Here is a 23646-nt window from a genome sequence, read left to right on the forward strand (position 1 = left end):
ATGGAGGAGAGTATGGGCCATGATGTGAACCATTGTCTATGAGGTGCAGAGGTGCCCAAAGATGTACTTACCAAATCCAATGGATGTGTCATGATGATGGGAACGAGTGTTGTTGGGGGGGGGGAGAGGGGGGGTGGGGGGGTGGGGTTGAATGGGACCTCACATATATATTTTTAATGTAATATTATTACAAAGTCAATAAAAAAAAAAATCACAAGAAAAAAAAAATTCCAAAAAAAAAAAAAAAAAAAAAGTCAAATACTGGGTCTTCCATAAGTAAGGGTTTCTCCTTGGGTTTTACTCTAGGCCTTTTGGCCTGCACCACATGCAGCCCAGCAGGCTCTGGCATCCAAAAGACACCCTCAAAAGTCCTAGGTTTTTGAAACTTTAGACCCAGGGAACAAGGGTAGGACAGACAGGAAATGCTATATGTGCTTTGCCTACATTAAGAACGTTATCTCCCACTTTATCTTACTGTTGTGAGAAAGTGAATATTTAGGTATATAGTTTTAAACCCATGAGAACACCACTGTCAATCCCTTCCACTCTTCCCACAGGATACTGCAGATACATATGTGATGTATAACAATCTGACAAATGGATTGAATGAGTGCACCAGGGTCAAACTGAGTATCAAATATTAATACGGTTTAATCTTTTCATTAAAATGTATAAATAGAAATTCCAAAATTTTCATTCTCATTGCAATACATTATCTTGTGTACATTATCTTAAGATGCAGGCTCCCCATTCTGGCTATCACTAGACCAAAGTTTATAGATACTTATCCAACTCTCAGCTGGAAATGATTCAACTCAGTGCAGGCTAGGTCTGGACTATTCTAAATGGGTAAGAAAATACTAATAACATACTGTTCTAGTATACTTTTAGCATTTATCCATCACTTAATGAGGAGATGAAATTTTCAAAATAAACTTCACAGAATTCCTTGAATGGGTATCTTATTTCCTGGTGTTTTACTAATTATACTGAAAGCCAACCATAATGCAACTCTTAGAATTCAATGTAATTCAGATAAAAATGCTCTGACATTCTATCACCTCAGCAAGCACACAAAAGGATGTTAGTTTTTGTTGTGAAAGGTAAATGATTAGCTTCTTGGTTTCATCCCACATACTGAAATAAAATTTAAATAAACGTTTCTAAAGTCACAGGTTCTGAAGACTTACATATGAGAGAAGAGAAATGCATTTGAACTTTTCTAAACAGGTAATTATTTAATTGAATCCCAAAAATGTGACATAAACTTTACAAAAGTCCATTTTATTTAGACAGAAATGTGTATATAATTTATTTAGCTTTAAAGCAAGTTTAATACAAAGTTTAATTGTTAATATCATTTTGATTTACCTTCAGTGATCTGATTTACCTTCAGTGAACAGAATAGTCTGAAATTTTTCTGTACCAGTTTAAGAAATCCATTCTGTATAGAATACCATTATGTTAATTCCCCTAAAGCTTAAAATTTTAAATCAAACCACTTTAGCTTAGGGGAAACTTTTTAAAAACCACTTAATTTCCCGCAAAAGACTATTTTATGATATACATCAACAAAACTCAACCCCACTTTCCCTAATAATAAAAAAATGTTTTTTTGTATTGTGACTTTTTAAATGACGTGAAACTAAGGAAAACTGTTTGCTGTTTTTAGAATCATCTGGTTTGGAAAAAAAAATTCTATGTTTTACCATTTGTTGCCACTCCTTACAGAGATAGGGTCTATAGTCTATCTCTGTATCACACCGATGTTTAAAGGTAGAGGAAGGTCCTTCTGTTGAGTTTGAGGTTTTTTGCATTATACTTTGTGTTGTGGCAAAGAGAACCAAGCGAAACTCGTTTACTAGTTTCTCTAAGAACTGAGAACATTTCTTCAGCGTAGACTCCTGTAAGTTAACACTTTCCCCTCCATTGACTCGGTCTATCCAGTAAAAAGCTGATAAGCTATCTAAAATCAAAAGGCAGAGAGAAGGGTGGCTACAAAACATAGTTTCAAGTGAGTAGAGTGTGAGAAGTAACTGAGTACTACTACAGCAGTATACCAAAAAAAATCTTCCAAGACAATATTTTATTATCTCTTCAGAGCTTTGGGAGAGTCTATGCTCAAGAACTGTAACAAGACGAAGCATGTCAAAGTGGTAGTCTGTATCAATAAATAAGACTTCTACTTCCAGTCCACCTTCTGATTTTGGAAGTATACATCGTGCTGTTAGATGATAAAGCATTTCTGTTTTTCCTGTTCCTTCTGGACCGTGAAATTCAAGAATATCACCTGTATAAAATTTTAAAATGTCAGTCAAAATGCAGCAGTATAATAATCATAGGCTACAAAATGAAAAGTCTGCAAAAATGTTTAAAAAGACATTTACTGGAAAGTGAAAGAAAATCTAAATCACCCAAGAGCTCTGATGGAGATGCACAACAAGGTGAATGTTGTTTTTATGCCTACTAACACAACATCCATTCTGTAGCCCATGGATCAAGGAATCATTCAACTTTCAAGTCTTTCTTTTTTTAAATATATTTTTATTTGTTTTTAAAAAGATACGTAGATTACACTCAAGTCATTATTGAAGAAATATATTTTTGCAAGATTGTAGCTACCATAAATCGCAACTCTTCTGATGGATCTGGGCAAAGTCAAGTGAAAACCTTCAGGAAAGGGTTTGCCATTCTAGATGCCATTAAGAATGTTCGTGATTAATAGGAGGAGGTCAAAATGTCAACATTAACAGGAGTTTGGAAGAAGTTGATTCTAACCCTCATGGATGACTTTGAGGGATTCTAGACTTCAATGGAGGAAATAATGCAGATATGAGAGAAATAGCAAGGAAACTACAAGTAGAAGTAGAAGCTAAATATGTGACTGAATTGTTGCAATCTCATGACAAAACTTAACAAATGAGGAGTTGCTTCTTATGGATAAGAAATAAAGTGGTTTCTTGAAATGGAATCCCCTCCTGGTGAAGATGTGAACATTGTTGAAATGACAACAAAGGATTTAGAATCTTACATAAACTTAGTTGATAAAGTAGTGATGGGTTTTGAAAGGACTGACTCCAATTTTAAAAGAAGTTCTACTGTGGGTAAAATGCTGTCAAACAGCACCAAATGATACAGAGAAATCTTTTATAAAAGTAAGAGTCAACTGATACGACACACTTCATTGTCTTATTTTAAGAAGTTGCCAGAGTTACCCCAAACTTCAGCAAACACCACCCTGATCAGTCAGCAGCCATCAACATTGAAGCAAGAGCCTCCACTAGCAAAAAGATTATGACTTGCTAAAGGTGAGTTAAAATATTGTTAGCATTTTTAAGAATAAAGTAATCAAAGTTTAATTAAGGTATGTATATTATACATAATGCTGTAACAAATTTAATAGATTACAGTATAGTATAAACATAAATTTTTATATACACAAGGAAACCAGTGACACATTTTATTGTGAGTGTCTGGAACCAAATCCACAATATCTTTGAGGTATGACTGCAGTTCTAGCGAATGAGAAGCAAACTGATGTCTGTTGTGGATCTCTTAAGTTTTGCTTTCCTAATATAGGGGTCACTCCTGCCCTGCTGCTTACTTCCTTGGAGGTGAAGGAGTTATCTTGAAACAATGACAGAGAAGGCACATGCTAAGGGTCGTGGAGCAGGAACAAAGTAAGTACCTAGGACTTTGATAACAATATGGAGCCCTGCACCAGTCATGCACAGCCTGCCTTCACACTACTTGTTATGTGAGGAAAATAAGCCTCTATCTGGTTAAGCCACTATGTTGGACTTCTGTTACATGCAGTTGAAAGCAATCCATAATTCAGTGTTTTCTCAATGCTATTGGCATTACAAGTAGAGTAATTCTTGATTGTGCGGTTTCACATATTATAAAATGTTATAATAGACCCTAAATGCCAATAACATCCCTCAATCATTCTGTCAACTAAAACCACACTTACATACATACAATCTGCCTTCAGTTACTCTTTGCTATTTCAACATCTCTTCAAACAGTGTCCAAGTGGAATGACACCTGTGACCTTAAAAGAATTCAAATCTCTTCCTTTCTATATAGGTGTCAAAAACTCTCTTTCACTAAGGTCCTACAAGTAAAACAGAACAAAACAAAACATTTGGGGGAATTTTCTTGCTTCCTGAGTACTTCAAAACCCACTCTAATCACTGGCTTTAAAGCCTTGCTAGTTTGTTTGCTATTATTAATAAATGGCTGAACCATTTGATTAGAAACACTATGTTAAAAATGCAGATTCTGGGAGCTGGTGTAGCTCAAGTGGTTGAGCACTGGCATACCACATGAGGTCCCATGTTCAACCCCCAGTCCTGGTACCTGAAAAAAAAATGCAGATTCTTAGGCCCAATCAAATTACACGGTCCATCTGGAAATCCAGTTACTTTATTTCCTATTATTACTAAAAAAATCTCTTTATTTTGGAATATTTACAAATATTTGTAAAATATCTAGCAAGGTGCCACCATACTATATTATAAGATAGTATAAAACTTCAGCCAATTTCTACTGTACTTTACATACAACTTACAATTCTAAATATTTATTATATTAAAAAGATTCCAGCCTCAAGGATTAAATCCATTTTCATATTAACAATTATTCATGGACACTCTTATTAAAGACTAATGTGATTAAAACTACATTCCACTAAGAGGTCGGAGGTTCAGTTTACCCTGTCCTATTATATTACTGAAGATCTAATAAGCTGAAACCTTCCCATGCTTAAAAAAAAAAAAAAATCACTGGCCCATGCATTATAAAAAGAAAATAAACTACATGTGTTAAATAAAGAATGTTAGCATAGAACTAACATTAAGGTAGTGAGGGAAGTCGAAATCCATTTTGAAAGATTAATCTGAAAGCTGTTTGTAGGACACATGGATTGTGCAAAAATAAGAGATGGGGAAACCAAAAGGCAGACAGCACCAAATCCTCCCTTTTCCTTCCCCAGTAACCAGAATTAGGTGATCAGCAGCAACTAACCTTTCTAGAATACTTTATAACTTAAAAAGGGCTTCTTCATTCCTCATTTGATCTTAATAATACCATCTCTTCATTCCTCATTTGATCTTAATAATACCATCTGCCATCATCACATTTATTACAATATATAATAATTGACTATTCACAAAACACAGTGTCTTTTGAATGCACTTTATCAGATTAGTTTCATTTGAAGAAACTCTTAAAAGACAGTTTAAGAATAGAAATGAGTCCTGATTTAAAGAGTTAAAGGCCCAGAGAAGTGGACATGGCTCAACTGATAGGGTGTCCGCCTACCATATAAGAAGGATTCAGGGTTTGGTACCCAGGGCCTCCTGTCCTGTGTGGTGAGCCGGCCCTTGCGCAATGATGCCACACTCAAGGAGTGCCATGCCACACAGGGGAATCAATCTCCCACGTAGGGGTGCCCCACGCACAAGGAGTGCGCCCCGCAAGGAGAGCCATCCTGTGCGAAATGCAGCCCGCCCAGGAGTGGTGCTGTACACACAGAGAGCTGACGCAGCAAGATGACACAACAAAAAGAGACACAGATTCATGGTGCTGTATGACAAGAATGCAAGTGGACACAGAAGAACACACAGCAAAGGGACACAGAGAGCAGACAACCGGGGGGGGGGGGGGGGGGCCCTGGGTAGGGGAGAAGGGGAGAGAAATAAATGAACTCTCTAAAAAAAAAAGAGAGGCCCAAATGGCAATTTGACTTTTGGCACTTTGAAAGACAGCAGGGTATGATGTGGGGTGGGGGTGTGGCTTCGTTTAGCCAGAGATCTGTAGATATGCAGGCCCAGTTGTCACTGAGTCCCTTATACAGTCTAGAGTAGTTAACTGATTCAGAAGATAGGGAAAACCTAATGTGGTAGTTCAAAAGTTCTTTTCAGGGATAGGCTTGAGAGTACCTGCATGGATACATAAAAGCCATGAAATTCACAGGTGTAACCTAACAAGAATTTAGCTTTCAAAATGGTATGTTAAGAAACATCTTTAGGTGTTACAAATTAAAATGTCCTATAGCAGCTAGGATTTAAGATCCAAGATAGTAATAAGAGGCTGGATAGCAACTGAGAGTAAAGTACACAGAAACAATAGTTTAAACTGAGAGTACAGGAAACTCTTGTTACAGAAGTGGGTATAGTCCTAAAATTCAGAGTAAATGGCCCAAAACTTAATTATTAACTTACATCCACAGTTAGAGAAGCCAGTATGAAGACAGATACAACAGAAATGTAATAGAAAAATCAAGAGGGAGAACATCATGGGGCACAAAAAATGGGCTCAAGAAAATGAAGCAGGGGGGGTGGGGTTGAATGGGACCTCACATATATATTTTTAATGTAATATTATTACAAAGTCAATAAAAAATAAAAAAATTAAAAAAAAAAAAAAAAAAAAGAAAATGAAGCAGCATTATTATGTCCTAAATGCAGCAGAAAGGTCATAAAAATGAAAAAATGGCAGGGAAGAGATAGAGAAAATATCACTAAATTGATTTAGGATAGTAGCCTTAGAGCAGTAAATGTGTAGTTTGTTAAAGTACATTTAATATAAATATTATTTTATGAAGCAAACATAAAATTGAGATACTCAGAAGACAGAATGCACTAAAAAGGGCATCACTGCTTTTAGAATAACAGCAAGGATAGAAATCAGACAATAGGAAGTTAAGAAATAGATGAGTAATTAGAAAATGGATAATTATGGTTTATGTTCACTATTCAAAAAGTAAAAAATTCAATGTGTTACATGAGGCTGGAGGGTCAAATGAAGATAATTTAAGAAAAGGAAAATATAGTTTAAGGTGAAAGGGAAGGTTCACCAGAGAGAGAAATATGTGATACTGGTCAGAGGGTAAGTGTGAAATATCTTCAGATATTTCTGGAATTTCTAAAATAGGGAAATGATGAAAACTTTGCTACGTATTTTCTTGGAGAGATGACGGTGCTAATAAATATCCTTCAGCACAACTCAAAAGATTAAGTATTTGAAAGCACTTACCTACATGGTTTAACAAGAATTTTAAAAAATCATACAGGGAAGCAGACTTGGCCCAGTGGATAGGGCATCTGTCTTCCACATGGGAGGTCTGTGGTTTCAAACCCTGGGCCTCCTTGACCCGTATGGAGCTGGCCCATGCGCAGTGCTGATGCGCGCAGGGAGTGCCATGCCACGCAGGGGTGTCCCAGCATAGGGGAGCCCCACGTGCAAGGAGTGCACCCTGTAAGGAGAGCCGCCCAGCGCGAAAGAGGGTGCAGCCTGCCCAAGAATGGCGCCACCCACATGGAGAGCTGACACAAGATGACGCAACAAAAAGAGACACAGATTCCCGTGCCGCTGACAACAACAGAGGCAGACAAAGAAGACAACGCAACAAATAGACACAGAGAACAGACAACCGGGGCGGGGGGGGGGGGGGGGGAGAAATAAATAAATAAAAAAGCATACATAAACTAAGAAAACCTGATGTGAGTATATGGATTCCTTAAATGACTGGTTTGACATGAATGAAACTGAGGCAAAGAATTGAAGGTTAAATCATTGATTACGAGATTTTTAGGTAGACAAAACATTCTCCTTTTCCAGATTACTGGCAAAGCAGGTAAAGAGGTCATTTTAAACAACTGGAAGAGGAAAATCTGCTAACTAGTAAATAATCCATGAATATTATCATTGAGGTCCTTGAACTAGGTTTACTACAAATGTTTAATACTGAATTGAAGTTAGTTCAGATTCCGTAAAAATTTACTGCTTAATCTTAAGATCAAAAATCAAAGTCAAATATGTTCTATAGAGGACTCTACACAGTTTTTAAAATTTAAGTCACTATCTCATATGTTTCTATAAACTGTTACAAAAAATAGCACCCTTGTCCAACAAAAGCATTAAACATGACAATTTATAGTTAAAAGAAAAAAATCCCTACAGTTTGGCACTTGACAAATTAAACTAACTCAGAAAATCTGGAAGGTTTGGCCTTGACAGTTATTCTCACAAATAGAGTGCTGAAAGGAGTTTGGGTAACAGATTGTTGGAGTGAGTTTATGAATCTAAAGATCCTTCAAAATAAGGAAAAGAAAGAAAAGCCAAAAAATACATCATCTTGGTACCAATCTATGAATTGTATAACAAATTTGTTGAATTTGCAGATTATAATCATTACAATGCTGAAGAGGTAAAGAATTGGTATATGGTATTGAATAACCACTATAAAAATGCACTGAAAATGTTTACAGCAGCATTAGATTCCTATAACCCTAAATCTCTTACTGCTTCAAAATCAGCTACCCTAAAACAATTTCTGATAAATTGTTGTTGATAAATAATCTTTATGATATCAGTCTTATATCTGCTATTGCTCCAATGGAGTATTCATCTAACTAGTTTTATAGCTATAGGAATTATGGTTGTTTTAAGTAAACTTTTTTGTTAGTGACTAAATATGATAGTATTTTTCAATGTTTCTATAAATGTAAAATTGTAATATAGAAGTTGTGCTACACATTACTTTCTATAATATGTGACTTCACCCTAATTTTTATGGAGTATACTAAAATAATGAAGTAATATAGACTTTGTCCAGGGGGGACAGAGAAACAACAAACAAGAAGAAAAAGGATATATGTGTGTGTGTGTGTGTGTGTGTGTGGTTTCTGATAGTGTTAAGTGCTACTACAGTATATAAAAGAGAGTAATAGGATAGAGTGTAATTAATAGGGAATTTGGTACCTTCAAGTAGAGAGCTAATGTAAGCAAACTCAGAACTGGTGTCCTTGATATAGCAGGCAGTGAGACTAAATATTAAAGGATGGATAGCTGGGAACACTTGTCAGGCTGGGATGAAACCGTTGTCTATATATATAGGAAAACAGACTAGAGGCGTAGCCTGTGACTCTAGATAAAAAGATTGGGAAAAGTCAAAATGTTGGTAGGTGTTGGCTGCTCTTGCCTCTTCAATCAGGGTTCAAAGTAAGGCAGTTTGCTTTAATTGGCTTTTTTTTTTTTCCTTTTATTATCTTTTTATTTTTTAAAAGATATATAGATCATATAAAATAATTGGCTTTTTAAAATTTTTTTATTTTAGAAATGCCTTTATAAAATAATTGGCTTTTAAAGGTAGCCTACACAGGAAGTAAAACTGTGGTTCCAAATCTTTTCCAAGCACTCTCAACAGTTCTTTACCCAATATTTGGTGTTAGGCCAGCAGCAAAGATCAGACTGAGGTATAGCCACCTTCTACCTAAGCCTACAGAGCATAAAGAGGCAAATAGTAAATAGTCTTCCTGTTAGCAGAAGGCTCTGGGCTTTTAGGTCCTTGGCTTATGTTGCATAAAAGAATTGAAGGACACACCATAGGGTGGGCAAGGGAGTAAAGAGTTTATTAAAAAACAAGAAAATGAGAAAAGAACAAGGTCTGAGGCATGGACCATGGGTGGGCTACAGAATGAGATGTGGGAGAGGGGCCCCAGGTCAGGGCTTTTTAAAGTCTTTCCTCCTCCCCTTCAAACTGTTGGGGGAGGGCTATGGCTGTTTGCTGTTCTGATTGGTTGCCCCACCTGTCAGGTTTCAGAGGGCCGATGGTGAGAACTTTTGAGGGTATATGAGGCTTTCCCTTGACCCCAAATGGGATTCTCATGGCCAGAGTCTCATGGTATACTTCAGGAGGTTTCCAGGCAGGGTATCCCAGCCATGTCTGTGGGCAATGCTGTCAGCCAGACCTCAGCCACCTTTCCCCTTTCACTATACTAACCTGCTTCATTCTTATTTAAGAAACATGTCTAGATAAGATTTTAGCCACTGGTAACTTGGAAAAGGAATTGGCTGGAAACAAATAGACCAAAACCCTCTTGAGATTTTTAGGAAAATTTTATTTCTAAAGAAAGAAAAACTCTGGCCTCAGCTTGCAAAGACCTTTGTCTCTCGGCTCTTAATGCAAACCATGGGCCCAGAAAGCAGGTTGCAAACCCTGAGTCCAGAAAGCATAGTGACTTCTGGAAAGACAGAGGATTAGAAAGACACAGGACTCACTTCTGCCCCAGAAAAATAGCTAGAGGACAGGCAGAAAGGGCCTGGAAAAGAAAATGTTTTAGGGTTTACAGCACCAGGGGAAGGATGGACAACACCCAGAAAAGAGAGGGACAAAGGAAAGGGGTCTCAGCTTGCTGAAAAATCCAGTGAGAAGAACTGCAAAAGCAGCGGCAGGTACCCATTCCCTCACCTATGGAGCAGAAAGCAGTTTGTGAACTGTAGCAGCTATGGACTGTAGTAGCTGATGACTGAGGGAGTTACAGGGGTCCCTCTTACCCAAGAAAGGGGAGAGGGAGGGACACAGCCCACAGAAAATCCAGATTTTGGCCAACACATTTGGTCTGCTGCTTTGGAGAGGTCATACACTTCCAGGTCAGGCGCAGTTGTGACACTGTTTGCACTGAGAGCCCACAGGGAGCTAAAGACAATTTGCCTTCTAAAACATACTCCCTACTGCCCCAGGCTGGCTGCTAAGGAGGCAGAGGGAGGGGGTTGCCAGTCAAGGGTAGAGAACAGTTTCTCTGAGAGGCCTGGCGAGCTCTGAGGATATTGCTTCCGCACTGCCCACCTTGCCACTAAGGACATTCCTCCTTAACATCTGGGTTCTAAACTGAGAAGTCTGCCCAAGAGTGCCATCTGCTGGCCAGGCCACAAAAGTACATGAAAAGGGGAAAATAATGAACACAAGAGGCGAGTGGAGCCTTTACTGTCACCCTCTCCAACGCCCTTGGAAACTGGCCTGCACCCTATTACTGGGTCCTTAGCCCTGGTATGAGCAAATAAACAGGGGCAATTCTAAATATCTAGAACAAGTTGAACCAAGAATCAAAGAAAAGCAGTAGCACACAGCGACTTAACAGTAAATGCCTAGGCAAGAAAGAGAAACTGAACATCAGAATAAACTCAGCATCAGAACCATATGCCTAGACATCGGCAAAAATTTACAAGCCATACCAAGAAAAAGGAAGATATGACTCAGGCAAAGGAACAAATCAAAACTCCAGATGAGACACAGGACTTGAAACAATTAATCAATGAGGTTTATAAAACCTTGTAAATAAACTCATGGAGTTGAAGGCTAACATGGTTAAAGAAATAAAAGATATTAAGAAGACATTGGGTGATCACAAAGAAAAATCTGAAATCTTAGAAAATGAACAGACCTTAAGGGAATGAAAGACACAATAAGTGAGATTAAAAATACAATAAAGGCACAAAACAACCAATTTGAAATCATGGAAGAAAGACTCAGCAAAGTAGAGGAAAGAACAACTGAAATTGAAAAGAGAGTAGAACAGAGAGAAAAGAATGGAAAAAATTGAGCCGGGGCTCAGGGAGTTGAATAGCATGAAATGCACCAACATATGTATCATGGGAGTTCTAGAAGGAGAAGAGAAGGGAAAGGGGCAGAAAGAGTATTGGAGGGTGTATTAGTCAGCCAAAGGGGTGCTGATGAGAAATACCAGAAATTGGTTGGTTTTTATAAAGGGTATTTATTTGGGGTAGGAGCTTAAGATATCAGGCCATAAAGCATAAGTTACTTCCCTCACTGGTCTATTTTCACATGTTGGAGCAAGATGGCTGCCGGCATCTGTGAGGGTTCAGGCTTCCTGGGTTCGTCTGGGCTTAGCTCCTGTTTTCTCCACAAGGATAGCTGTAGACTATGAAGCTCTCTAGGCTTTGCCTCTCTCCATGAGGTCAGCTGTAGACCATCAGGCGAATGGCTCTGTCTCTCTTTCCCCAGGGCTCCAGCTTAAGATTTCAGCATCAAACTCCAACATCAAAACTCCAACATTAAGAACCTGCAACTCTGTCCTTTGCCATGCTTTTTATGCCCTAATGACATGGCTCAATTAAAGCCCAATCAGGCCCAGGTACAGATCAGATTCAAACATAATTCAGTATTCTTTTTGGAATTCATCAATAATATCAAACTGCTACAAAGGAAATAATGACCGAAAATTTCTCAACTCTCATGAAAGACATAAATATACGAGTCCAGGAAGCACAGCATACCCCAATTAGAATAAATCCAAATAGACCTACCCTAAGACACATAATATTCAGAATGCCAAATGCAAAGATAAATAGAAAATTCTGAAAAAAGCAAAGGAAAAGTGAAACTTTACATACAAGAGACATCTAATAAGAGTTAGTGTGGATTTCTTTTCAGAAACCATGTAGGTGAGAAGGCAGTGGTATGATATAATTATGGTACTGAAAGAGAAAAAGTGCCAGCCAAGAATTCTCTATCCAGCAAAACTATTCTTCAAATATAATGGCAAGTTTAAAATAGTCACAAATAAATAAACTAAGAGAGTTTATAAACAAGAATCCTGCTCTGCAGGAACCACTAAAGTGAGTTCTGCAGCCAAACCAAAAAAAGACTTGGAGGAGAGTATAGAAGTGACTACTATCAGAAAGGGAGATAAAAGATGGACAAAAATAAGAAATGACATATGAAAGCCAAAGGATAAAATGGCTGAAATAAGTAATGCCTTATTAGCTTATTGTTAACTGAATGTTAATGGATTAAATTCCCTGATCAAAAGATACAGGGTGGGGTGACAGAATGGATAAGAGAACATCAGCCATCAATATACTGTCTCCAGGTGACTCACCTTAGATCCAAGGATGCAAAAAGACTGAAAGTGAAAGGTTGGAAAAGATATTTCACACAACTAGTAACCACAAGAGAAGAGGGGTTGCTATACTGGTGTCAAACAAAACACACTTTAAATGCAAAAAAGTGATGAGATACAGAAGGTCATTATATATTAATAAAAGAGACAATCTACCAGAAAGGAGTAACATCTATCTATGTTTCTAACCAGAGGGTCCCACCAAAAACTCTGGCAAAACTGAAATGAAAAGTAAACGTCTCTAGAATAATAGTTGGAGACTCCAACATTCCACTCACATCAATAGATAGAACAACTAGACAAAAGATCAACAAGGAAACAGAGAAACTGAACAGTATGATAAATGAGCTGGACCTCATAAATACAGAACATTACACATCAAATCAGCAGGATATACACTCTTCTTAAGTGCTCATGGATCTTTTTCCAAGATAGACCACATGTTCAGCCATAACACAGCGTCAATAAATTTAAGAAGACTGAAATTATGTAAAGCACTTTCTCTGATCATAGTGGGAAAGGGAAAATTTTGCAAATATATGGAGGTTAAATAACACACTCCTAAATATTCAGTGGATCAAAGAAGAAATTACAAGAGAAATTAGTAGATATCTCGAGGCAAATGAAAATGAGAATACCACTTATCAAAATTATGAGATACAGAGAAGGCAGTGCTCAGAGGGAAATTTATAACTCCAAATGCTTATATTTAAAAAGAAGGAAGAGATAAAATCAAAGACCTAACTGAACACCTGGAGGAATTAGAAAAAGAACAGCAAACCAATTCCAAAGCAAGAAGGAAAGAAATAATGAGAAGAGCAGAAATAAATGAAATTGAGAACAACAGCAACAATAAAAAATAAAGAAAATCAACAAAACCAAAAGCTGGTTCTTTTCGGTCAATAAAACCAACAAGCCCCTAGCTAGACTAACAAAGAAAAAAAGAGAAAAGAGGCAAATAAATAAAATCAGAAATTAAAAGAAGAACATGACAACTGATCCCACAGAAAAAAAGCATCACAAGAGGATATTAGGAGAAACAGTATGCCAACAAATTTGAAAGCCTAGATGAAATGGACAAACAACCTACATTGACTCTACAAGAAACACAAGATTCAACAAGCCAATCACATTTAAAGAGATTGAATCAGTCATCAAAAGTCTCCCAACAAAGAAAAGTCCAGGACAAGATGGCTTTAGAGGTGAATTCTACCAAAGCATTTTCAGAAGAATAAACACCAAAATATTGAAGAGGAGGGAAACTTACTGAAGACATTTTATGAAGCCAATATCACTCTAATACTACAGCCAGATAAAGATATTACAAGAAAAGAAAATTACAGGCCAAGCTCTCTAATGAACACAGGTGCAAAAATTCTCAACAAAATACATGCAAATTGAATCCAACAGCATATAAAAAGACTTATACATCACAAACAAGTGGGATTTATTCCTGGTATGCTAGGGTGGATCAACATAAGAAAATCAATTAACGTAATACACCACATTAATAAACTGAATGACAAAAAACCACATGATCATCTTAATTGATACAGAAAAGGCATTTGACAAAATCCAGCATCCTTTCTTAATAAAAACACTTCAAAAGATAGGATAGAAGGAAAATTTCTCAATATGATAAAAGGCATATATGAAAAACCCATAGTCGACATTGTACTCAACGAGGAAATGTTGAAATCTTTCCCACTAAGATTGGGAATAAGTCAAGGATGCACACTGTCACCACTGTTAAGCAACACTGGGCTAGAAGTTCTAGCCAGAGCAATTGGATGAGAAAAATAAATAAATAAAAGGCAGATAAACAGGAAAAGAGGTAGTGAAACTCTATTTGTGGATTACATGATACTGTATTTAGAAAATCCTCTAATGTCTACAATAAAGCTACATGAGCTAATAAAGGTGTTCAGTAAAGTGACAAGATACAAGACCAATAGGCAAAAATATGTATTGTTTCTGCACACTGATTGGTATTAAACAATCTGAGGAGGAAATCAGGGGAAAAAATTCCATTTACAATAGCAATGAAAAAACCCAAGTATCTAGGAATCAATGTAACCAAAGATGTACAGGAATTATATTCATAAAACTACATAATGCTGCTAAAACAAATCAAAGAAGACCTAAACAAATGGGAAGACAAACATTTTCTTAGACTGGAAGACTATCATGAAAATGTCAGTCCTACCCAAACTGATTTCTAGAATCAAAACAATACCAATAGAAATTTCTGTAACAGCCTATGTTACAGAAATAGAAAAAACAATTACCAAATTTATTTGGAAGGAATAGGGCACCTAAATAGCCAAAAAATATCCCAAAAAAAGAGCAATGTGGGAGGACTCTAACACCTGACCTTGAAACATATTACAAAGCTACAGTGGTCAAAACAGCATGGTATTGACCAGTGGAATACTGAGAGTTCAGAAATAGACCTTTACCTCTACAGACAAACGGTTTTTGACAAACCTACCAAGACTACGTTATTGGGACAGGAGAGTCTCTTCAACAAATGGTTCTGGGAGAATTGGATATCCAAAAGCAAAAGAATCAAAGAGGACCCCTTTCTCACTCCCAATACAAGAATCAATGAAAAATTGATCAAAGACCTAAATATAAAAGCCAGGACCATAAAAGTACTAGAAGAAAATGTAGGAAAATATCTTCAAGATCTTGTGGTAGGTAGCACTTTCTTAGATCTTACACCCAAAGCATGAAGAGCAAAAGAAAAAATAGATACATGGAATTTCCTCAAAATTAAGCACTTTCGTAGTTCAGAGGACTTTGTCAAAAGGGTGAAAAGGCAGATGACTCAATAGAAGAAAATATTTGGAAGTCACATGTCCGACAATGGTTTAGTATCCATGATATATAAAGAGATGCTACAACTCAACAATAAAAAGACAAATGACCCAATTAAAAAATGGGCAAAAGACTTGTCCAAAGAAGAAATACAAATGGAAAAAACAAAACCAACCACATGAAAAAATGTTCAACATCACTAGCAATTAGGGAAATGCAATCAAATGCAAACCAAAGCTATAATGAGATATGATTTCACACCTATTAGAATGGCCACTATTAAAAAGTCAGAAAACTACAAGTGTTGGAAAGGATGTGGAGAAATAGGAACACTTATTCACTGTCTGTGGGAATGTAGAACGGTACAGCCACTGTGGAAGTCTGTTTGATGGTTCCTAAAGAAGATAGATATAGATCTGACATGTGACCTGGCAATACTGATGTAGGAATACATACACAGAAGAATCAAGAGCAGTAACATGAACAGACATCTTCACACTGATGTTCAGAGTGGCTTTATTCACAAAGCTAAAAGATGGAACCAACCCAAGTATCCATTAACCAATGAGTGGATAAACAAATTATGGTGTATACATATGATAGAATAGTATGCATCTGTAAGAAGCAATGAAGTCGTGAAGCATATGACAACGTGGATGAACCTGAAGGACATTATGTAGAGTGAAGCAAGCCAGACATAGAAGGACAAATACTGTATTACTATGCTATTATTAACTAAATATAGTGTGTAAACTTATAGAATTAATAACTAGAATAGAGGTCACCAGAAAACAGGATGAAGTTAGAGACTGGAAAGATAAGGGTTAAACTGTGCAGAATTGGTAAAAAGGTTATTCATAAGTCTTTGGAAATGAATAGAAACAGCGAAAGTTCACCATAGTGCTTGTAACTAGCAGTGGTTGAAAGGGAAAGTCTAAGGTCATGTATATTACTAGAAAGAAAGCTTAAAAAATGTAACATGGGACTGTATAGCATAGCAAAACCTCATGTGAAATATGAACATGGGTAATACCGCATATATGAGACTGTTTTTCTTTGAAACCGAACCAATATGTTAATGTTACGAGGTATTAATATCAGACAAAAATACAACCAATGGGGAAACGGACTTTGGCCCAGTGGTTAGGGCGTCCGTCTACCATATGGGAGGTCCGCGGTTCAAACCCCGGGCCTCCTTGACCCGTGTGGAGCTGGCCATGCGCAGTGCTGATGCGCGCAAGGAGTGCCGTGCCACGCAAGGGTATCCCCCGCGTAATAGGGGAGCCCGACGCGCAAGGAGTGCGCCCGTGAGGAGAGCCGCCCAGCGTGAAAAGAAAGAGCAGCCTGCCCAGGAATGGCACCGCCCACACTTCCCATACTGCTGACGACAACAGAAGCGGACAAAGAAACAAGACGCAGCAAATAGACACCAAGAACAGACAACCAGGGGAGGGGGGGAAATTAAATAAATAAATAAATCTTTAAAAAAAAAAAATACAACCAATGCAAAATATGGACAGTAAAGTATGGTAATATATTAATAATCTTCCATTAAAGGTGAAAAAAAAGGTAATATACTAAATGAAAGAAACTAGACAAAAGGTACTCCCTCTTTGACTCTCTCTATACAAAATATAAACACAAACAAATTAGAAAGCTGAAAAGAGAATAGCAGCTAAGTACAGCAGGGGAAGCATGAGAGATTACAGAGAAGAGCTTTTTTTTTGGTTTTAGTTTATCTTTGGATGGATTCTATGCTTTATTAATATGTATCAATAAAATTGATAAAAATAAGAGGAAAAAGCTATATAGCCCACTACAAAGGCAGATTTGCCAATTCCCACTTTATATGTGACCATGAAGGATCATGAGTAGGAAGTTCCTAGAAGACAAAGCTAGGAACTACAAGATGAACCCTGTCTTCAAATTTATAGGTTGCTGGATCATAAGGAGGCACATCCAGACATTATATAAAGAAAGCCTGATTTTGATCTGATAGAATAACTGGATGGGAGAAATGAATCTCTGGAAAGGGATGAGTGCACAGATATTTCAGTAGCAAAAGGGGTAGACTGTGGCAGAGATGCTATCTCTAACCCCCAATAAAGGTTTTCCCCTTCATTTGTAGCAATAGAAACTTTTAGCTGGAACATACTCACCTACATAAATACCACATTTTTTCAGCCTCTACTGCAGACAGGTGTGGCCATGTAACTAATTACAGCACAAAATGGAAGGATGGGCTTACCATACTGTCAATGAAGTTTAAGCTCCAGGGCCCTCAATCGCTCAGATCCCTCTCAAGGCTCTGAGAAGGGTCCTACCAACTTATTTGCATGTGCATAGGATTTTTTTGTAAAATTTTCAAAAGAAAGATATATTAATCACAATCAACTAGGAAAACTGTTTCTTCCTAGTCCCTTGTGTTCAGTGACAATGGAGTGACCACATATATTTTGGTTAAACAGAAATTGATTAGGGATCGATTTAATTTAGGGGTAGTGAGATGCATTTATATTATTCATAATCACTTCTATGTATTAATTAATTAGTTCCCAATTGGCTTGAATCACTTGGTATTGTGACACAAAGATGAAGGGTCAAAGGTCATATAAAATTTGAATGTTGTTCTATGGTACCCAGTTCTGGAAGTATGTTTTATGAAAGAAAAAAAAGTTTGTAATATACATGGACAGAATCAAACCTGTAGAAAATTCTTCAATCATCAGACATATAATATTTTAAGTGGAGAATGTAATTATTATAGATAAGGAGTCAAAATGGAAATAATACAGCGTATTCACTTATTTAAAACCACCCATTTTGGGGAGGGGGATTATGCGAAATAGAATTTATCAGGATTCCTATGTTTGTAGGGCACTAACCTATAATAGTGAGAACATCCATAACAACTCTTATATGAGAGAAACTGTCCAAATTTGGCAACAGTTCTAAAAATTTATATATTATAACAAAGTAGAAAGCTGAAAATAAATTTTCTGAACTATCAGTAATAAAGGTAAATTTTGATAAGCCATATTAAAGACTGAACTATATTTCTATTTTATCTTTAAGAAGTGATAGCACTATGTTGAACCTAATGAATTTGATATTAATAGGTTAAAACAAAGGTTGGCAAACTTTTTAAATAAATGGTAAGATAGTAAATATTTTAGGCTATACTGTTATCAATAGGTAAAAGAATGGGTATGGCTGGATTCCAATAAAACTAAATTTAAAAAACAAGTGAGGAAGTGGATTTGGCTGAATGGATAGAGCATCCGCCTACCACATAGGCGGTCCAGGGTTCAAACCAGCGCTTCCTGACCCATGTGATGTGCCATGCAGGGGTGTCCCCCACGTAGAGGAGCCCCACGTGCAAGGAGCGCACCCTGTGTGAACCGCCCAGTGCGAAAAAAGTACACCCTGCCCATGAGTGGCGCCACGAGAGACAACGGAACAAAAAGAGACACAGATTCCCAGAGCCGCTGACAAGAAAATAAGTGGACACAGAAGAACACACAGAGAATGGACACAGAGAGCAGACAACTGGGCGGGGAAGGGCGGGGAAGGGGAGAAAAATAAAAAATAAAAAATAAAATCTTAAAAACAAAAAACAAAAAAAACAAGTGACAGGAAGCAGATATGGCTCAAGCAATTAAGCTCCTGCCTAACACATGGGAGGCTTCAGGTTTAGTTCCTGGTGCCTCCTAAAAAAAGACCAGCACACAATAAATAGACACAGCAAGTGCAAAACAATGAGGGGGTGGGGAGAAATAAATAAAAATAAATCTTAAAAAAACAAGTGGCAGGCCAGACTATGCATGGTGGCCAGTTTGTTAACCCTGTTGTCACATGAGGGAGAAAAAAAGGAATAAACACCCAAAAGGTTAAAAAAAAATTAAAGATCTATCAGGCAGTTAATTAATTAAAAAATGACGTTATTCTTCTGAGTTTTATGTTTCTGATATCTGTCAGCTTTTCAAAATTTGTCATTTACTCCTTTTTCCCTCATTTTAAATATTTACTCTCACATGTAATTTTGTAATTGTAATTTTGCATAATTCTTCTTTAAAAATTATATAGGCTTCAGACCATACAACCTATAACTAATTTTTCTGGATCACTAAGGAACTTTTATAGAGAACGGACTGCCTGAACTTGGACAATTACCTGAGAGAAAATAAACTTTTATCTTATTTCAGTCACTGTTATACTGGCTTTTGTTATAGCAGCCAAACCAGTATCCTAATTAACACAGGGATGCAGTTATAGATAAAAGTCTTGCTATCATGAAGTTTATAATTTAGTGGGGAAAAGAAAACAAGCCAAGAAACAAAACACAATATTAAAATGTACATGATGGTACGTGCTATATGAAAAATAAAGAATAATAAATGGGTAGGTATGTGAGAAACCTTCTTAAATGATGTGGTAAGGCTTCCTAGAGTTGGGGACATTAACTCTGAGATATGTGCAATTAGATAATCTGGGGAAAGAATGTTCAAGGCAAAATGAACAGGAAGTAATTACAGAGGTCCAAAGATGGACATAAACATAGAAAGTTTAGGAAGAAAAACTATAACGTTACTATATAGTTAATCAGTGACATGACATGACACTAGTTTCTAAGAAACAGCATATTAAAATGGTAGATCATAATAGTGAAAATGAAACAGCTAATAAAACATGGCAGTACAGCACAGTTTAGATTCATATATCAGAATTCTTTTTTAATATTAAAATATTCAGTCATCCAAGAAGTTAAGCAAGGTGTGTTATCAGCAGGAATGGCATAATACGAACTCTAAACACCCCACCTTCAATAAAGCAATGAGAACATTGGTAAAAATAGTCAAAATCAACCTTTCAGAACCCTTGAAATTAACCAAAAGCTTAAAATAATCTGGGGAGCATTTATTCAAGATAAACAGCTAAATTTCAGTCAGAACAATGAACTTTGTGGCATTTTAACTTGCCCTGTTCTCATTGCCCTCTCCTCAGCTCCATAACAGCTTTAAAAACCAACAGCCCCCAAATAAGGAGCAAACCATCAGACTAGCAGCCAATGGAGAGGGCAGAATGATCCTCCACATGCTGATTCCCTAATAACTTTCATAATAGGATCTGTCTGGAAATTCCCTGGAACATCCCACTAGCAAGGATAGTCTTTATTCAACCTAAGAGTTGGCACAGTGCAAACAACCTTTTCCACAGGTGTGTTTGCTTAATATCACAGCTGACTGAGGCAATGATAACAGTGCAGACAAACAAGTTGACCAAAAAATCTGGAAAAGGAAAAGCTGGGGAATAAGATATCCATAGAGGGCTTTAAAAAACCTAGCACACTCTTTGAAATACAGAAGACCAAGATCATGTGTGGGAAAGATCTGAGAAGGCTTCCCCTTTCATCTTTGAGGGAAATTGAGGATCTGCACAAGGAGGAAATGAGGGCTACAGCAGAAACTGGCAGCCAGGCTGAAGGTATACCCTTCATATACACACAGAGTTCCTTGGAAGAGACCTGGAAAATTATTGGTTTCAGGCATTTAAGGACATCACTGTCCAACCACTGTCCTGACCACTAAGCTAACTGAAGAAATTCAGGAGTAGCAAAGTAAAAACTGACATAAAAATTTCAAGAAAGTGGTTCGAAAGCAGACTTGATCTAGAGATTATCCAAGCAGAAAAACAGAATGAAAATTAAAAATTAAAAGAGGAGGAGGAAAATGAATAGTAGGGGTGGAACAACCCACAAGAACATCTTTCTCAAGTTCCAGAAAATAGTCAAAAGACTGCAGTAACTGGGGAGGTACCAAATCAAGAAAAGGCAACCTAAAAGTGGTAGAATTTCTGTGGTACCTTAGACAGCCTACTCTCCAACTCCTCAATGGCTTGGTGCAGAGCTGGCCCATTTTCCCAGTTCCAAGGGAGTAGATTAACCCTCTTGCACATACTGGAAACAAGTTTGGCCTGGTATCTCTGGTGGTTGTCTGAAACTGAACCAGAACACTTGTCACAGGCTCACCATGCCAGAGCAAGCCCTGCATGTAGAGGGCAGCTCAAAGAGCTGTCCCGACAGAACACTGTGGGATAGTAGTCGAGTTGTGGCTGCCTGGGGCAAGAGATTCCTAGCAGTAGGACATACAATGCAGTGCCAAGACAAGATACCATGCAAGAAAGGATGAGGGTGGTTCCTACGCTTTGTCCTTGAGCTTTTCTCTAAAATCATTGCATGGATTAGCTCTGAAAGAGAGTAGAGAGGTCAATCTGCAAAGACTGGAAAAGGCATTTTCCTCTTTTCCTTCTCTATTTTTTGTAAACTGCTGACATTCAAGGAAAGCTCTGCATAACTGGATATAAGATTAAGTAACAGATGCCTCAGAATCTAAATTTCATCAATAACACATTAAGATACCAAAATGCCCAAGTTTCAACAAAACATTCCAAACATACAAACAAACAGGAAGCAGCGGTCCAGGCAAGGGAAAAGATTAAAGCACCAGAAACCATCAATGTGGAGGACCAAACCTGGGACACAACAAAGTCTTTAAGAGAATATCAATACAGAGATGGAAATTATGAAAAGGAACCAAACAGAGTTGAAGACCACAGTAAAAGAAACTAAAAATTCTCTAGAGGGATTCGACAGCAGATTGGAACTGGGAGAAGAAAGAATCACTGATCTTGAAGGTAAGATAATTGAAATCCAATCCGGCGGTGGATTCGGCCCAGTGGTTAGGGCGTCCTTCTACCACATGGGAGGTCCGCGGTTCAAATCCTGGGCCTCCTTGACCCGTGTGGCGCTGGCCCATGCGCAGCGCTGATGAGCACGAGGAGTGCGGTGCCACGTAAGGGTGTCCCCCATGTAGGGGAGCCCCACGCGCAAGAAGTGCGCTCCGTAAGGAGAGTTGCCCAGCGTGAAAGAAAGTGCAGTCTCCCAGGAGTGGTGCCGCACGCACGGAGAGCCGACACAATCAGATGACACAACAAGAAGAGACACAGATTCCTGTGCCACTGACAACAACAGAAGCAGACAAAGAAGATGCAGCATATGGACACAGAGAGCAGATGACCGGGGTAGGGGGGAAGGGGAGAGAAATTAATTAATTAATTAAAAAAAAAAAAAAGAAATCCAATCTGAGGGAGCAGAAGAAATAAGTGAAGAATACAGAACAGAGCCTGAGAAATCTGTGGGACATCATCAAGAGTACCAGTATGCACACTGTGAGAGTCCCAGGAGAAGAGGGAAAGGGGCAGAATAAATAATCAAGGAAATAATGGCTGAAAATTTCCCAAATTTAATGAAAGGCACAAATATATACATCAAGATGCTCAACAAACTGCAAACAGGATAAACTCAAATAGATCCAAACTACAACATATTGTAATCAAACTGTCAAATGCTAAAAACAAAGAGAGAATCAGAAAGCTTATGGAGAGAAGCAATGTGTCATGTTTAACAGAGCCTCAAGATTAAGTGCCAATTTTTCACCAGAAACATGGAGGCAAGAAGGCAAGAACCAAAGGGGTGCTGATCCAAAATACCAGAAATGTGTTGGCTTTTATAAAAGGGTATTTATTTGGGATAGAAACTTAAGAGTTACCAGCCAGAAAGCACAAGTTACTTCCCTCACCAAAGTCTGTTGCCATGTGTTGGAGCAAGATGGCTGTCGAAGTCTACAAGGGTTTAAGCTTCCTTTTCCTCTTAAGGATCCATGGTCCCAGACTCTTCCAATATTGGCTGTAGGCTGGGATAAGTGTCACCTCTCTCCTGGGGTTCATTTCTCTCCAGGCTCAGCTACTCTGCTCTCTCCATAAGGCCAGCTGTAGACTATCAGGTGAATGGCTAGTCTCTCTTCCTGGGGTCTCTGCTGTGTCTAATGGAACATTTTCTCTTCCCTCACGTATCTGTTTCTCCTGCGTGTTTACTAGCTGGGCTCCAAAATCAAAATGCCAACTTCTCTTCTCTGTGGTGTGGTTTCTCTGTGAGTTCCCACCCACCAAGGGGAAAGCCAGCATCGCCTGTAGATAGTTCATGAGTTTGGTGCTTTGCTAGTGGGCTCTACTTTGGGGTTTGTTCTCCCCTGTGTGAGAGAACTGGATTCAGTTGTGG

At 37.8% G+C, this 23646-nt stretch overlaps 1 protein-coding gene across 1 annotated transcript in view; it reads right to left on the bottom strand.

Annotated features, from left to right (window-relative positions):
* Positions 1-627: 627 nt before the first annotated feature.
* XRCC2 (X-ray repair cross complementing 2) overlaps positions 628-23646 on the bottom strand; it is a 76367-nt gene continuing 53348 nt past the window's right edge. The window contains exon 3 of the mRNA XM_004476306.4: positions 628-2290. Coding sequence (XP_004476363.1) covers positions 1569-2290 — 722 coding nt within the window. The 3' untranslated portion in view covers positions 628-1568. The remainder of the gene's footprint in view (positions 2291-23646) is intronic.

The sequence above is a fragment of the Dasypus novemcinctus genome, chromosome 5 (genome assembly GCF_030445035.2).
Source record: "Dasypus novemcinctus isolate mDasNov1 chromosome 5, mDasNov1.1.hap2, whole genome shotgun sequence".
Lineage (NCBI taxonomy): Eukaryota > Metazoa > Chordata > Mammalia > Cingulata > Dasypodidae > Dasypus > Dasypus novemcinctus.